Below are 17,133 nucleotides of genomic sequence, written 5' to 3' on the forward strand. Positions count from 1 at the left end.
AGGCTCCCTGGAGGCCCCTCCTGGGGCTAAGACTTGCTCTTTTCACCCCCGTCTGGGCTGTTGGAAGAGTAATTTTTCTTCAACCAGCTGGATTTGAATAGGGAAACAATTTGTAATTACTCTGAGTCCTCCTGGGTGGCATCATCACCAGAGTGAGTCTGGAAGGGCAGGGGCTCCTGGGAAAGGAGGTGGGGAAGCCCTGATGTGGGGATGCACTGTTGGGAGGGGTTCCAGAGGTTTGCCCTAATCTAGCCTGTTTCTGCACAACCCCTAGGAGGTCCTGCTCTCTCCACCCAGTTCCCAGAGCCCTCCTACCTTGCTGATCTCCTCACTCTGCCACCGTGAGCCCCTGGTAGGTGGTGCTGTCTCTGTCAGTCCTTCCCTCTGTCTGACCACCTGTCTTTCCTAGGGCATACTTTTGTGTGTGTGTGTGGCTGAAAGAATGGGGTCAAGAAATCAAAGGACTAGCAAGGAACAGAGAAACAGACAAAATGCTGCTATCTCTCTGGACCCAGCCCCTCCTATTACCTCTCACCCAGCTGGATTCTGGGGGGAAGGGGAGGGACGCAGGGATCCAGCTGCATCACATCTGCAAGAGACCTGCCGAGTTTCTCTGGGCTCTGGGTCTCTAGTATGCTGTCATGAATATTCATAAAGAGGGAGGCAGCTCCCTAGGAGTGGAAGGGGCTAGAGCTCTGTAGGATAGAGTTCTGGAGGCTTCAGAGGGCCTGCTCTTACATCCTTGTGGGTACCCCATCTCTCAGTCATTCTCCCCACCTTTGCCCATCACATTAAGGCCTCAATCCCAGCAACCGCATTGCCCCTCACAATGCCCAAGTAAGGAGGCCTGGCATCTTCCCTGCCCATGGGGTGGCTCTCAACACACCAAGCAGATAGCAAGCTGCCTGGCTTGGCTTTCACAATAGGGGCTGAGCCTCGAAACCCAGAGACCTGGGGTGTGTTTGGGGGGTCCAGAAGGACGCAGGTGCCCTGCCTGCCAGCGCTGGGCCCAAGGCACAGGCCTCCTTGGGCCCACGCTGGGAAAGGAAAGGTGCCGGCCCTCCTCCCTGCCTCACACAGCCTCATAAATCCCCTTAAGGTGACGGGTGATATTCCTTCATTGCCCCTTATTACCTCCTTCCATTAAAGTCGATAATCTCTCACAATCATTCACAACAAATGTCACTGAGGCTGCTGGGTGGGGGAGGGACTCGGGGAGGAAACAAGGGGCTTTTCTTTCTGCCTCTTCCTGGTCCTACCCTGGGAGAGGTGGAGTCTTCTCATCCTACCCCGTCTCCAGGGAGACACAACTCAAGGGGCTTCAGTGGAGAAGTGGGGTTGGGATTGGGCGGACCGGGGACTTCCTTCTTCCCACGTTTGGTCCTTTCCTGGCCAGAGAACCTTTAAAAAGTAGGGTTCCAGCTCACCCTCACTGCAAAGTTGCCTCCCTGCTGGCTTGTCCTCTGACCAGAGACATCTGATTAACCTACGTGTCTTTGGCCAAAGTGGTGTGTCCCTGGTCTGCCCATCTTCCTGGTGGCAACATGCCCAGGCCACAAACCACCCAACCAGGGCCCAGAGCCACAGGCATTTTCCTGGGTGCTGCCTTTACCATGCAGCCTCTGGCCCAACCCAACTGTCCCTGGGCACAGTGCCAGGATGGGGAGGGGGTGGGTCTGTACATTTCTGCTGCTTTTACACAAACAGATGCAACATGGGGGCGCCCCTGGCACAGGGAGAGGCGCTTATGGGAATAGACAAGGCAATCAGGAAAACATGTAACACGCTGCACACGTGTAGCATCCCCATGCCTAGGGACATGCAACATTGCAGAGTTTACACCACAGTATGCACCGAACATACCACACTGCAGTGTACATGCGTGGCTCCTACATACAAGTGACTCACAGCACTCAGCACATATGTGGCACTTGTAAGCTTGCACACAAATAGCCTCTCTACATACAATAACAAGCAACACGAATTCAGGACCTGAGCATATGTAAACACACCGTGCATGTGTGTAGCAGTTGCATGCACAGAGCCAGTGAACATTGCAGTGCACACATAAGGCACCTGTATGCATAAGCATATGCAAAGTTCAGCGCACATGAGTGGCACCTGCATGCACCGGGACATGCAATTTGCAATGCACATGGGGGCGGGGGTGGAGGGTGAGCAAATGCTCCAGTCCCCAAGGCCCCTGAGACCCTGGCTGACTGCGATGCCTCGAGCCTAGGGGATCGCTGGAGGGGCGCCGCGGATCGCCTCATTCTGCTGGTTGGGGAGGCCCTGGGCGGGGCGGGGGCTTACCCTGGGCTTCTCCCGCGCCGGCGCCTGGGGCTCAGGGCGGGGAGGGGAGGGCGCGCTTGGCTCGGCTGGCGCTGCTCCCCCTGTAACAGGAGGCGGCGTACGTCGCCCCCGCCCCCCGCCCCTTCTCCCGCGGCTCCTAGCGCCCGGCGCGGCGCGCGCCCCCTCCCGGGTCCGGCCCGCGCAGGCGCCGCGTCCCGCCTCGGCCGTCACTCGGCCTGGCGCGCGCTGCGGGCAGCGGCCGGAGCAGCCGGAGGAACCCGGTTCGGCGGCGGCGGCGGAGGCGGTGGCAGAGACAGCTGCGGCGGCTCTTGGAGACCGAGGAGGATGCGGCGCCGGCTTCCAGAGTCCGGGGCTGCAGCCGCCGCCCGCAAATAGGAGGCGGTGCGAGACGCGGACGGTGATCCGGGCGGGGGAGCGGGGACCGGGGGTGGGGGGCGGCGGCAGGAGCCCGCGCCTGGCCCGGCGCCCGCCCGCCCGCCCGCCCCGCGCTGCTCCGCGGCGCCTTTTCTGCACCCGCCGCTCCGTGGATCGGGAGCCTCGGCCCTCCGCGCGGCTGCTACGAGCTGCCCCGCGCTCGGCCCGGCCCCCGCCTTAGGGATGGCAAACTTGTGCCCCTGGGTCGCCTCCGCCAGCGCCGGCCCCCGCTCCTGCTGCTGACGGCGCCCAGGTGAGTGCTCGGCCCCAGACCCCGATGCGGGCCCTCCCCGAGCCCTCCCCGCGGGGTCCGGAGTTTCCGCACTCGCCCGGACTCGGGGCGCTCCCCTACCCATCTCTGCTGATTTCTCCCCTGCCCGAACTGACTTCATTCGGCACCTACCTACCACTCCCCTCTCTCTGAGAACTTACGAGCCTGGGGCCGAGGTCCCCTTGATCTCTGCCGAGTCCCTTTCCCGTCCCCTCCCCCTTACCCATCTTTGCTAAAGCGCCCCCCCCCCGCCATCCTGACCCAGACCTTACCCCATCGCTGTCTCCAGTCTCTCCCTATCTCTGCGTGGATCCGGGCAGTGCGCCCCCACCTTCATCAGAACCCCCTGTCCAACCTACAGCTCGATTATGTCACTCCCTTTAACCCCCCTCCTCGTCTGGATGCCGGACCCTGCTCCTCTCCTCCATTTCATCTCTGCCCGGAGTCCTTCCTGTCCCCATCTGCCCCGCATCGGTGCCCGACCATGCTTCCCCTCTCATTTCTGTCCGATTGCCCCCGCACCCCCCACATCTGTCCGGTGTCCCGCCATCCCTCGCCAATCTCTGCTGCAAGTCCCCTCCCCCTCAGCCTGACTTGGGGCCGTGTCCCCCACGTCTGCTCAGACCCCCCTCCTCTCCAGCCAGGATCTCGACTGGCCCTGCATCCCTGGCTCCCGTGTCCATCTTTGGCTGGAGTCTGTCTGTCTGTCCACCCTCCACGCCTCTCCTCCCACCCCCGGGGCGTAGAGCCAGGGACCAAACGCACTCTCCCGCAGCCCCGGGGGCTGGCAGGATGGGCGCGGGAGGGGGCTGTAGGCTTTGAAGTTGGCGGCCACTCCCGCAGTCGGCTGGGTCCCAGGGAAGTCCGCCCCGCGGCGGGTGTGGAGCGGGCGAAGGGTCTGGCGCTGGCGGGGGGAGGGGCTCCCGGGCCCAGAGATACTGCCCGCCCGCCCGTCTTGCCAGCTGCCGGCCGGGGCCCCGGGACGTCCTCTGGCGCCCCCTGCCCGCCGCCCTGGACCCACCACCCCCTTTTCCATTAGCCGGCAGCCCCAGATTTCCGCAGCCCGAGCAGCAGCGGTGGCTGCGGGATTAGCGCTGGGAAGTCCCTGTGGAGAGGCGGATGGGCGAGGCTGGGTGCTCCCTGGTGCTAGCCCTGCCGAAACTGCTCTGGTCCTTCAGGCCGTGCACTTTGGGGGTGGGGGGGGGGGGTGGGGGGAGGAGAAGGCTCATCCTAGTAGCAATTCAGGAGTCCCTTGAGCACAGACCAGCAGGACTGGCCCTGGATGTGAGATGGGCTTGTCTGGGCTCGGGCAGTTGTCCCCAGGGAGCCTCTGTCTGTCTACCCGAGGGCGGTCCCCACCAGGTGGGAGGTGGGGGTGTAGGTGGACTCTGTCTTGCTTGGGCACGGGGTAGGCAGGGGGGGAGTCCACTGGCCCCCTGGACCAGCAGCCACCTGGGGCGTGTCCCCCACGCTGCCACAGGGGTGGGGGTCAGTGTGGACTCTGTACAGGGTATGCCCAGGTGGTGGTGGGAGCATGAGAAAGGTCTCCCCTGGACCAAGATTGACGGAGATTTTCCCCTCTTCTTCCCTCCTCTTTTTCTCTTCCCCTTGTCTGCACCCCCTTCTCCCCCCACCCCCCCCCCCCCCCCACTTTCCCCACACTCTTTAGGAAGGAATAGGTCCAGGTAGGCAACAAAGTGAGGTCCTGACTAGTCTCTGCCCTCTTTCCTCCCTTCCAACCCCAGGTAACGGAGCCGAGTAGGTAGTTAGGAACTCAGCTTTTGGTCAGAGGACCTGGGTTCCAAAGGTGTGTGACCTAGGCAAGCCACACAACCTTTCTGAGCCTCAGTTGGCCTTCTATAAAATGGGTCAATGATAACTGCCTCATGTCGTTGCTGAGAGAATGAAGTTAGATTGTTTGTATCGAGTGTCTGGCATCTAATAATGCTCAATGATAATAGGTGTGCTGGGCTGTTTCTCTTCAAGGCCAAGGTCAGGGCCCCCTCTGCCCCACTCCTAATCCCAGAGGAGAAATGCAGACTAGGTCCTAGTGCCTCCACTACAACCCCCAGGCTAAGGAAGCCAGAAAACCCCTCAGCCGCCCCAAGTGGGTCCAGGGAGCCTTGACTGTTGTTCCCCTTCCTCATCCATCCTTTAGCACCCTCCTGGGCCGCTCAGGGCTCAGCTCTGCTCAGGGTTGCAGGGGTCCTTGTTCAGGTGTAGAGGCTGGCAGGTGAGATAAATACAAAGAAACCCAAGTCAAGGTCCCCAAAGATAGGCTGCCTGTTAGGGGGGGGGGGGGGGGCACGTGGGAAATCAGTCACAGAGGTGCACATGGGCCACAGAGACGTCTCCACCCCCCACTCCCCAGGTCAGATGCCATCAGTAACTTTCCAGGGCAGTTAGCACTCCAGATCAGAGTTAGGGGGCCACCTGACCCGAGGGCCCCGAGACTTTGAAGAAGCCTGGCTTTGGCGTGAGTGCAGGGCTCTGATGTTCGGTTTGGCCGGAAGTCCTGCAGGCGGCGTGGCCAGGCCTGGGTCCCACCTGGGAGTGGCAGCCTCCCTCTTGCCCTGGCAGCCCTGACATTGGGGAACAAAAGCTTTCGGTTCCTGTAGCAACGGCGGCTCCAGCTGCTGCAAAGTTCCGGGGAGGCGGGCGGAGGGCGGCTGAGTCACCGCCCCCTCCCCCGCCGCCCACGCGGCTCCGCCCCGGGGGACTGGGGGGCCGTCCCTCAACCCCCTCCTGACGGCGTGCTGGAGGCTCCCAGGAGCCCCCCTCCGGGACGGAGAGACCCTCGCGCGAGAGGTGGAGCGACTCTCTGCCAGTCTGGAGGGAGGGGCTGCCTGGGGGGCGATTCGCCCCCTCCCTCCGGTTCTGCCCACCAGCTCCCGAGGCTGGATGGAGGGTGTGCCCCCTCCTGGATGCCAGAGCTCAAGGAGAGGGGGCCCTTGAGGACCCCGCCCCTCCCGATCTCCCTCCCCTCCCCCCCCCCGCCCCCGCAGGTGCGTGGGCAGGGGACTCAGCGGCCGGGACCGGGGGTCTCTGCCCGCGCGTCGGCCAGGGTTCGCCCGCAGCGAGCACCGGGGAGGTGGAGGGTGAGTGACAGGCGGGCGAATTGGAGCTGCCGGGTGGATAAATTCGACCGTCTAGCGCCCCGCCGCGCCCCTCCCCCCATCGCGGCCAGGGCTCCCGGTTCCCGGCCACCCAGCTTCCCCTGTTCCTAGCTGGCCGGGCGGAAGAGGGTCGATCCTGGGGATCCCTAGAGACCCAGTCCTTGACTTGAGGTGCCCCACCCCGCCGCTCTGCTGCCCACCCACCCCGAGTCCTGTCTTGGTTCTTCCAGCCGCTGCCAAACCCTCTGACTCCCTCTTTGGTGCAGAAGGGAAGCCCGAGGCTGGGCAGGCCTGAGTGTGCTTGGGCAGAGGATGGGATTCCTAGGTCTGGCAGACAGGCGGTGAAGTTAGCCCGAGGAGGGTGGGGGTGGGGTGGGGGTCCCTGAGACTAAGATACTCCCTCCAGCCGCTCACCCATCTCAGCCCACTGAGGTCCTGAGGGAGGAGGCCTTTTGATTATTCTCTCCATTAACTTCCAGACCCAGGAAGTGCTTCCTCGGAGCTGACCTCATTGCCTTTCCTGTTTAGTTAGTTCTTGTGCATGGAGGGTTGTGGGCTTACAGGTGGCAAATTGTGGTTCAACCCAAAGAACCTTCCCAGAGGCAGCAGTTGACCTCAGCAGGAAAGAGGGGAGAGTTTGTGAGGTTCTGAGAAGGAGGGCAGGAGGGGGAGGGAACTTGTGAGCCCTCTCCCTGTGCTGGCCTCTGTGAGGCTGACCGAGCGGGTGCATGCGATCCAGAGGGCAGGGATCCATGCTCAGGGAGGCCAATCATGGCTAATAACGACTTAGGCGCCTGTGAGGCTAGGTCCCCGCCCAGGGGGGCTCTCTCTGACCTCGCCTGGAATTGGGCTCCTTGCATTATTTTGTGTGTGGAGAGGGATATAAAGAGGGGCCCCTAAAAAGTCATATGCCGCAGCAGGAACAGTGAGGCTCATACATACGCAGGGTGAAATTCTGGAATTGGTGTGAAGGGGTGTCTGAAGGAGACTGCGCAGAGGAGGGGTTTGGGCGGGTTAAGAGGTGCCTCAATCCTGGAGAAGCTACACTGTGGCTCTGAAGGATGTGGACCTAGTGCTTCTTGGTGGGTCTGGACTATGGCATAGGGCGCAGTGGAGGCCCCGGAGGTGGGGGAGCTGGGACTATGGAGAAGGTAGCAGCGGGGACCCAAGAGGCTTTCAGGGACAGGAATGAGCAGCAGGTCAGCTCCTGCCTGACACTTAGCTGTCACATCCTGAGCCTCAGAGATCCCAACACCTGTGTGTGTTCACACTGGAGGGTACATTGCCTCTCTGCCTCTGTGAACAAACGTTTGGCTCTTTATACCCTCCTACATGTGAATGTGCACAGTCGTGTGTGCGTGTGAGTTCCCACATCAGTGGTCTACACTCATCTATGTGCATGTGGATCTTTGTACACGCAGAACACCTGTGATCACCTGTCTAAATACGCATCCATGCTTTTGTGTGTATGCCTGTCGGGTCCAGGGATGTTCAAGCTCATGTGTGTTGGTGGTGTCTGTGTGGGGAGATTTCCCGCCTGCTCTAAGTGGGGGAGGCGAGGCCAATTATAATGAGCTCCCACCTCCCCTCTGCTGAGCCCCAGCTATGGCCTGAATTTTGCAGCCTGCTTAAAAATAATTGGGGGCAGCGGGGGGGATTGGATGTCAATCATTATCAGCTGCTGGCTTTGCTGGTGCTGCAGCAGGCTGGGCGGGCTGAACAGTTTGGGACAGGGATGACGCAGGGTGGGGAAGACCAAGAGTCTGGTTCCTTGTTCTGGGGGGACAGTGGGGACATAGCCTTGTCTTACTTCTGCTGAAAAACTCCAGGAGGGTCTTTGGAGGAAGGTGGGGTGGCTCCTCCCCAGTAAACGGGGCTGCCTAGTGCTTGCCTGCCCCCACCCCTCTAATTTGTGACTAGGGCTTGGGCCTGGCTCAGAATTGTAGCATGTGGGATCTGGCGCAGCGAGGAGCTCCCATCTATACAGGGATGGGAATTCTGAGGTTCTAATTCCTGCCCCCTCCCCCAACCTCCAGCCACGATTTAGACTCCTGAACAGCTGAGGGGAAATCTCTCCCTGGGGAGCAGCTTTGTCTTAAGAAAATCTAGCCATACCTGTGAATATTCCTGTTTGTGATTCAGTTCCCAGAGATAATGGCTTGTCCATCAGGCTTGAAGCCTGAGCAAGGAAGGGGACTGGGCCAGAGGCTATTGGTGGATGAGAGAGGAACCCACGCTGGGGCCGCAGGTCCTGAACTCCAGTTCCAGCTTGGCCACTCTTGTGTGATCTTGAGCAGGCTGCCTCCCCTCTCAGAGCCTCATCTTTTTTCCTCTAATGTGGAACAAGCAGGCTCCAGGGGCCCATCCAGTGCTGTGAGCTATGCTGTGGACACGGAGGAGGAGGCAGTGTGGATCGATTTGGGGGCAGGGCTGGAAGTGGGCCTGAGCAGGCTGTGGCAGGGACTGTGTCCTGGCTAGTGAGCGGGGCTCCGGCAGGGGTCCCGTCACCAGCTCTCGTCCACTCTGGCCTGACTGCCTGGTGTGTCTGTCAGGGTTGGACGTGGGTCCTGTTGCCCTCCCACACCTAGAGGATATTCACACTTGCTGGGAGCTCAGCTTAGGGCAGCATTTGGGGGGGTGGGGGCGGGTGGTGAATGTGGACATCAATGAACTCTGGTTTCCATTCTTAGGACCCTGAAGACTCATGAGATTTGAGCCAGCCTTGGGGAAATAGCAAGGGACAGAGGTCATGATTGGGTGGTGTGGACTTTCAGGCCAGGGCTGTGGGAGCTAAGAGCAGGGAGATGGCATGGTGGCCTCACCAGGGGTAGGCCCCGAGCCAGGCGTCAGAGGATAACCCAAGACGGGAGGGGGAGATGGGTTTGTGGGGAATTATCGCACCCATTTTGCAGATGCCACTCCTGCTCGTTTCCACCAGGAAATCCACAGCAGCAATACTGCTCATGTGCATACGTGTGATGTCCTCCCAGGGGCATGGCTCGGGTTGTACGCAGTCTCTGGCACACTGGTGGTCACGCTGCCCCCCCCATCCCCTTTTTCCTCCCATTCAGCAAAGCAAGTGAGTGAGAATGACCTTGTTCCGGGAATAACCTTGAATCCCTTTGATTTATAAAAAAGCAAATCATCAAACATCGCTACTTTGACAATTACTGCTGGATTACGCATGACACACTGTGACTGGGAGCAACAGTTTCTGGAGAATACAAGTTGGGTGGTGGGGGTGGGGCTGGATCCTACTGTCAAGCTGAGATGCTTGTGGTTGATGGGACTGACCGAGGACCATAGGATAACAGTAACAATGACAACGAATGTTTAAGTGCGCGCGAGATTCCAGGCACTCTCCCCTGTCTTCGTTCTATAGGTAAGAAACGGAGGCTCAGAGAGGCCAAGTCCCTTGTCTAAGATCATACAGGTGGTCTTAACCACGAGGCCCAGCACCTGCAGTTTAGCCACAGGAGATTCAGAGCTCATGCTGGCTGTGCCTCGAGCCACTGACACTGTCTCTCTCCACAGGGCAAGGGACATAGGATGACCCCAGCCTGTCCCCTCTTACTATCTGTGATTCTGTCCCTGCGCCTGGCCGCCGCCTTCGACCCTGACCCCAGTGCCTGCTCCGCCCTGGCCTCCGGCGTGCTCTACGGGGCCTTCTCACTGCAGGACCTCTTCCCGACCATCGCCTCGGGCTGCTCCTGGACGCTGGAGAACCCCGACCCCACCAAGTACTCCCTCTACCTGCGCTTCAACCGCCAGGAGGAGGTGTGCACCCACTTTGCACCCCGCCTGCTGCCCCTGGACCACTACCTGGTCAACTTTACCTGCCTGCGGCCTCGCGCGGAGGAGGCGGTGGCCCAGGTGGCGTCGGAAGTGGGGCGGCTGGAGGAGGAGGAAACAGCCGGGTTGGAGCTGTGCGGTGGCTCAGGCCCCTTCACCTTCCTGCACTTCGACAAGAACTTCGTGCAGCTGTGCCTGTCGGCTGAGCCCTCGGAGGCCCGGCGCCTTCTGGCACCGACAGCCCTGGCCTTCCGTTTCGTCGAGGTCTTGCTCATCAACAACAACAACTCCAGCCAGTTCACCTGCGGCGTGCTCTGCCGCTGGAGTGAGGAGTGTGGCCGCGCTGCCGGCAGGGCCTGTGGCTTTGCCCAGCCGGGCTGCAGTTGCCCTGGTGAGGCTGGGGCCAGCCCTGCCACCACCACACCTCTAGGTCCCCCTGCTACCCACACCCTGTCCAATGCCCTGGTGCCCGGGGGCCCACCCCCATCTGCTGAGACCGATTTGCACTCGGGGAGCAGCAATGACCTGTTCACCACCGAGATGAGATATGGTGAGTCTGAGCAGGGCCTGGGTGGGGTGCCTGTGTCCAGGGGACTGATGGTGCCGCCTGCTGGTGCCCATCCTGGCAGATCCATATAGCTGTTCACCCATGTCCCCTCTGTGCCCAGCCTTGTCTAGATGTTGGGGTCATCAAAATGGATTAGGGTTACACCTCCCCCTTAAAGAGTTTGCAGTCTGGGTGGATGAAGGTGGTCACAGATCAGATAGTGATTATGATAAACCCAGGGAGGGGTCTGCCTAAATGGACAGTCAGGGAAGGCTTCCTGGAAGAAGTGAAAAGGAGCAGAGATCTGAAGGTCAGGTGGAAGCGAGCCAAGCCAAAGGAAGGCGTGGTGAGGGCATTCCAGGCCGAGTGAGCAGCGTGAACAAAGGCCCAAAGCTGGGCGTGGCTGTGGAAGGCCCTGGCATGGCAAGTTGACCAGTGTGCCTGGAGGCTGGAGCTGCAGGGAGCGGGGCTGGGTTCCTGCCCACATGGGTCACTGATAGTTGGCGGTGGCCCCAGGGTCGGGGCAGAGGGAGATGCAGAAGAATGTGCCTGGGTGGAGAGGCCTGAGCTTCTAGGCCGCCTTGGAGGGCTGGGCTGGCTCAGCTCCCAGCATCCACTGTCTCCCTGCTCTGGGCCCAGGTCTTCTGGGACTGAGGCCTCCAGCTGCTAGAGCTTCCTGCTGACTGGGCAAAAGCCCTCCGAGCCCTTGAGTCCTGCCTGCTCCTGCTTCCACTCCAGCTCCCCTCTGCCAATCCTTCTTCCCGCTGCTTCAAGGCTCCAAACTCCTCAGCTGGACCCTGCGTGCCTGCTGACCAGTGCTGGGCCGGGGCCTGGCCAGGGGCCTGGCAGGGAGTTGGGTGGGAGGGAGGCAGATCTGGGATCTGATTCTTAGCTCTGGTACTAACGGAAGTTCCCTCCCCTCTCTGGGCCTCAGTTTCCCCATTTGGGATCATAGGTGTTGCCCGACTATCATGAGGATGTCACGCAGGGATATAAGTCAGAAGGGGCATCTGGATCAGACAGAGAGGACCACAGGGAGGCAGTGGGGCTCGCGGGAGGGCTGCTAGGAGTATTGGAGGAGTAGGATCTGTCCCCATCCCCGCTTTGGAGGCGAGAGTCATGGAGTTGGGCACTGCCTTTGACTGTTACCTGGAGTGGACCCCCCCTCTTTTGGCACCAATTTCTTGTCCGTGAAATGGGGAGATCTCCCTGAATTAATAAGAGGGTGTGTTTATCACGACAATCCTTTTGGGGAGGGGCTTCTCAGCCTCCCCCATGAGACATCTGGCATCGTGCCCAACCTCGGCAAGTGCCCCATGGCCTTGCTCTGGCCTCTGTCCTAGGCCAGCTTGGCCTCTGAACGGTGGTCAATGAAGCTGTCCCAGTGACAGCTAGGCCGTGGGCAGGTTGCAGGCCCCGGAGGCCGGCCTGGGATTTAGTGCCTGCAGGAAGAAATTGAATTTCCCCTCTTTGTCGAACATCTGTGGAGAGTGCCAGGCATATATCAGGAGGTTTATGGCTCTCCCTGCCTGGCCGCCGCTGCCTGTCACTCTGTGGGGGCCTCCCCCCTGCTCAGCAGAGGGTGAGTTCTTTTGTCTGGCTTTCCCTGTGGCCCATCGGCCCAGTGGTCTGTAGTGGAGGGAGCATGGCGCTGCCCTCCTGGGCAGGCACCATCTGGGCAGGCTGCCATGTGAAGCACGGAGCCAGGAGCAGCCAGCTGGGCTTGGTTGGAGCCGGAAGCAGGGGTTGGTTGGTAGCGAGGGTGTCTTTGGGGATCAGGGAGGACTGGTTATAGGAAGGGCACCATCATCCCAGCCTCTGCCGCAGCCTCTGGGACGGAGGATGGGTGGAGGTTGGATGCCGATTATCCTTGGACGCGAGGCCTGGTATCCTTGCTGAGCAGGGAGCCCTGGGCTCCCAGCTGTTCCCAAGCCTGACTCTGTTTATGCCCCTTGTCCTGCTTGGCATGCTTCCAGGCTGCTCCGTGGGCTCGCCTGCGGGAAGGCCCTGCGGGGAGTTGCGGGGAGTGATGGGCATCAGCTGTCCTAAGTGGGCTCACACAGCATGCTGGGGCCCACAGCTGGGCCAGCACAGCCTCTTTCTCTCCCCTGGTAAACAAGAGACTCTTCCTCTCTGCCAGCTCCTCCCTCTTGCCACTCTGGGGCAAGACTCAGTTTAGTCCATGTGGCAGGGAGAGTCTGAGGGCCAGTGACGTCAGCAGGGCCCAGGGCACTCTGTGCCTGGTGGCAGCACAACCTTTGCCAAGCCCGTGGCCTCATCTCCACGCTCCTCTTCACCTCCTCCCCACTGGCCAGCGGGACACATGTACCAACTGTAGGAGGACCGGCTGGCACACAGAGCTGCCAGATTGAGAACAAGGTTGGTGGGGATGGTGGTGCAGCCAGGACCCTCCTCCGGGCCCCTTTGCCAGGGACTGGGGCCGAGAGCTGTGCTCCCCTCCTCTGGCACACCCCGAGCAGGGTCAATGGCAAGGCCAGGTGGGGTGGGGCTGTGGGTCCTGGAAGAGCGGTGAGGCCTGGAACTGGTAGGCAGTGGCGGAGTGGAGGGCCAGGGCTCGCCTCAGAGCTGAGTGCGTTTGACAAGAGGGTACAGGCGCCTGTTAATTTCACGCAAACTGCCTTTGATAGATCTCTTGTTATTTTTGGTGAGTTGAGCCATAAATTTGTGCCATCTTGCTGCTGCAATCTGTTAAGTGGGGGGAAAGGAAGAAAGGGAAGGCAGGCAGGAAGGAGCTTGGGAGAGGATTGGAATGGAGGCTGGTAGAAGCCGGGGCAGGAAGGTGGGTTTTAGAGGTGGTGCCAGCTGCAGAGCCCAGCTCCGGGGGGCCGGCCACCAACCTGCAGTTCCTGCCCACCGACCCTCCTGTCCTGAGGAGGCATCAGCCAATGGATAGCTGTGCAAAGTGACACCTGAAAGAGAATGTCTTTCATTCTTACCACTCCTCTCCCTCCTCTGCCACACTCCCTGCCTCCCCCCAGGGGCCCTGTCCCGCCCTTGTCTCCCCATTGTCTGGGTTCCATTCCTAAGTCATGGCTACAGGGTGGGTCTGGGGTCTCCTGAGCATCCTGCCAGGGAGGCAAGATCCGGTTCAAATCCCCTTTCTGCCACTGCTGCTGTGTGTTACTCCCCTGATCCAGCCCCCAGTGACTGTCCTTTGTGGCCCAAACTCCTCAGCACGGCCTTCTAGCCCCACCCCGGATCCAGCTGCCACCTGCTTTTCAGCCTGCCCTCTAATTCTCTCCTACTCCTTCAACCAGGGCTCCTCACTGGCCCCTGAACGCCCTGCTTTCTGGCCTCCCTACCTTTTCTCGGGCTGTGTCCCTCACCTGGAATGCCCTCTGCCCTTGTTTATCCCGAACTTCTGAACCCTTCTACGCACAGCTCAAGCCCCGTCTCCTCTGACCTGGCGTGCCCAGTCCTGGATTGTCCTTTCTCCTCTCAACACTCAGGCCCTGCTCTTGGCCAGCCTGGTCGGGTGGCAGGAGGTGGGGCCCGACCTGCCTGTTTTGGGCTCAGACATGGGGGAGGCAGAGCCTCTCTCTGGGTGGGGTGGAGGAGACCTCGCACATGCAGTGCGTTTCCTGGAAGATCCTTCCAGCCCCGACTGGTGCTGCTGGAACTCTGTGTGCTCTGTCGAGGGATGGAGAGTGGGGCACAGACTCCCCCGCACATCTCAGCGGGGGCCGAGCCCCAGCCCATCCATCACACACGTCTTCATGTCTTTATCAGAATGCAGTTGGTGCCAGGCCTCTGGCTGCCTCAGACTGAATGAGATCCAAGGTAGACCAGACACCCCTTCTGCCCTCTGGTAGGGGAAGGTGACCGTGTGGTCAAGGCCACTGGCTGAAGTCGCCCAGCCCAGCTTCAGTTCCTGACCCCACCACTGATTAGCTGTGTGACCGCGGGCAAGTTTCTTCACCCCCGTAAAAGGGGGGTGGTAGAGCGGTTCCACAGAATAACAGGATTAAGCAAGAGAATGTGGGTAAGTGCTTAGCACAGTGCCTGGCACATGGTTCGTCCTTACTAAGTAGTTGACTGTTGTCATCATTTAGTGTCATAGGTATGATGTACATGTGCTGATGTCAAGGGAGAGGAAGAGTAAGGGATTAAACCACAAAGGGATGAGAAGGCAGTTTAAAGAAGATTCTGAGTTGGGTTTTGAGGGGTGAATAGGAATTCGCTAGCTTGTGACATTTTTCCTTAAATTGACAGGCTTTTAGAATTCTTTTTATTAAAAAGCAATTTCATATCATAAATGGAAAAAGTGCATCACTTTTTTGAAATAGAAGATAACCAAAAACAACCACAGTGTGAACAAAACGACGTTATCAAATTCTAGCGAAATGCTTGTCCCTCCTCTCAGTTTATTAGAGAAATGAGCATGTGTGGGGGAGGTGTTCAAATCTTCATCTTTCATGCACTAGGAAGGATTAGAACTAAGGTGACCACATAATTCATCATCTAAACCGGGACCGTGTGGAGGTTATAGAGGGGGAAGAGGTGCTGTTAATTACATCCGGGCAACAGGTGCAACCTGGACTATCCCAGGCAGATTGGCAAAAGTCACCCCAATTAAAAGAGACCTGGAAAGGGGACACATTCCTCTGTCCATGATCCGGCGCTACTTCATGGCACTTTTGTGAGCCACCCCGAGTCATTTCCTGTTGCATGCTTTGTGAGACCCCGTAGGAGCAAGGGCTTTCGAGGTAGAGGAAACAGCCTGTGCGAGGGTGTGGAGGTGTGGGCGTGCCAGGTATGGGGAGATGCCCAGACTGATGTTACTGGACAGTATTACCTCCCCCACAGTGGTGGGAAATGGGGCCAGGGCTCTGACTGCCGTCTGCAAACCCTGGGACCTCACCCTGTTGGCCGAGGGCTTTAAGTAAGGCAGCAAGGAGTTGGGTGTCATGAGGGAGACAGCGTGAGTCAGATGTGGTCTCTGCTCTCGAGGAGCTGCTGGCCACGTGGGGTTGGTGGCAGGGACCCAGCTATCTCTGCTGGGAGGCTGGACAGATAGGCCAGCAGCTTGGGGAGGAAGTCATTGGAGGGGGGTTGGCACTGTGGCTGGGTTTCTGGTCTCAGAGGGACACCCGGCCTGAACGGCGGAGGGAGAGCCTAGAGGTTTCAGAAGCCACCTCCCTCTGCCCCTGCCCCCCTGGGATTCTGACGCACTGTAGGGTACGAGAAGCACTGCTGGGGCTGGGGGGCCGCCTGTCATGCGGGTCAGTTGGTGCCTCCTCGGGGCTGCGGGGTCAGCCTCAGGGAGGATGCCGAGCGCCTGGGGACGGCTTTGTAAATCGCACCGCTCTCTCTGTGGAAGTGATTATTATTGTGGTTATTTTTAACAAGTTCCTGACGAAAGAAGCTGAGGAGGCTGGACTGTGTGGACTTTGGGGGACAGAGTCTGCAGTCCTGCTCACACGGCAGAGAGCTTGTGCCCACCCTGCCTGCCAGTGCCAGAGGCGAGACCAGAATGGCTCCTGGATGGATGGGTGGAGGAGCCCATGTTTGCTGAGTGCCTGTCTTGTGTCTGGCTGCTCAGAGCTAGGTCCCCTGTATAAGATGGGCAAGGGAGGTTGAGACCCTCCCTCAGGGCTCACGAGAGGGATACGTCCCGGATACTCAGCTGCAGCAGGAGGCAGCCTGGGGTCCAAGCCACAGAGAAGGGACCAGCATACCCAAACCCCTGTGTGGTCAGCCTAGGAAGGCTTCCTGGAGGAGGTGGCACTTGACATGTAGAAAATGTTGGCAGACTGACGTGGGAGAAGGGAGGGGAGCATTTGTATATTCAAGGGAAAACAAGAGGGGGTGGCAGCTCCTTATCATGAGAGGTTGTTATACTCCACGTGGGCCCTATCTCTTGTTTCCTTTTATTCTCACAATGCACCTGTGATAGAAAGTGTCATCTTTATTTTCAGTTGAAGATTTTTAAGCTCAGAGAGGTGAGGCAACTTGCCTAAGGGCACACAGCAAGACAGTGGCAGAGTTGGGAATCAGACCTACATTTGCCTTGCTCCTACATCTATGTTCTTCCCACTCTCCACATGGCCCGCCAGTGTGTTTGGCTGCCTCATGGGGAGGGGAGAATAGGACTGGGCAGGCCAGGAGGGGCCGGAACATGCCAGGCTCAGAGGTTGACCCAGTGGCTGTAGCCCTGGGAGCCACTGAAGGTTCCTCAGCAGGGGAGTGTGTCTGGAGCCAGATTCCTAGACAATCACTTTGGAGCCTGCAGAGGAGAATCAGGCTCACCTTGGGGGGTGGGGGAGGGGGTAGATGTGCAAAGGAACGGTTAGAGAGTGGTGAGAAACAGGATCATAGAGGCAAGTCTGAGGGGCTTTGGTGGGGCGAGGGAGTGACTTGGGGTCCCCTGGGAATTAGGAAAGGTGTCTCGGAGGAGGTCCAAGTGGAGTTGCATTTTGTCAGAGCCAGCGCAGTTCAGTGGAAAGAGCGCGGCCTCCGGAATCAGACAGGCCTGGGTTCGAATCCCCATCAGCCTCTCCCCAGTGAGAGGCTTTGGAGGCTCGTTCCTTACTAGGGAATGGGAGAAGCCGTCCTAACGAGGAGGACATGAGCTGATGAAGAGGCCACGGCGACTGGCACGCAGCAGTTGTGATGTAAGGGTTATGCCTCCTTCAGAACAAAGCAGAACCGGTCAGGAG

The 17,133-nt window shown here is 59.5% G+C and overlaps 1 protein-coding gene across 13 annotated transcripts in view; it reads left to right on the top strand.

The window, feature by feature from the left end:
• Nucleotides 1-2,544: 2,544 nt before the first annotated feature.
• ADGRB2 (adhesion G protein-coupled receptor B2) overlaps nt 2,545-17,133 on the top strand; it is a 35,913-nt gene continuing 21,324 nt past the window's right edge. For 11 of the 13 annotated variants that reach the window (XM_079777969.1, XM_079777971.1, XM_079777974.1 and 8 more), the window contains exons 1-2: nt 5,980-6,096; nt 9,649-10,456. In XM_079777969.1, coding sequence (XP_079634095.1) covers nt 9,664-10,456 — 793 coding nt within the window. In that variant the 5' untranslated portion in view covers nt 5,980-6,096; nt 9,649-9,663. Of the gene's footprint in view, nt 2,981-5,979; nt 6,097-9,648; nt 10,457-17,133 lie in introns of those variants that run through there. The other 2 variants (XM_079777967.1, XM_079777968.1) reach the window with 2 other exon arrangements.

This window comes from Cnephaeus nilssonii (assembly GCF_951640355.1).
Source record: "Cnephaeus nilssonii genome assembly, chromosome: 7".
Taxonomy (NCBI): domain Eukaryota; kingdom Metazoa; phylum Chordata; class Mammalia; order Chiroptera; family Vespertilionidae; genus Cnephaeus; species Cnephaeus nilssonii.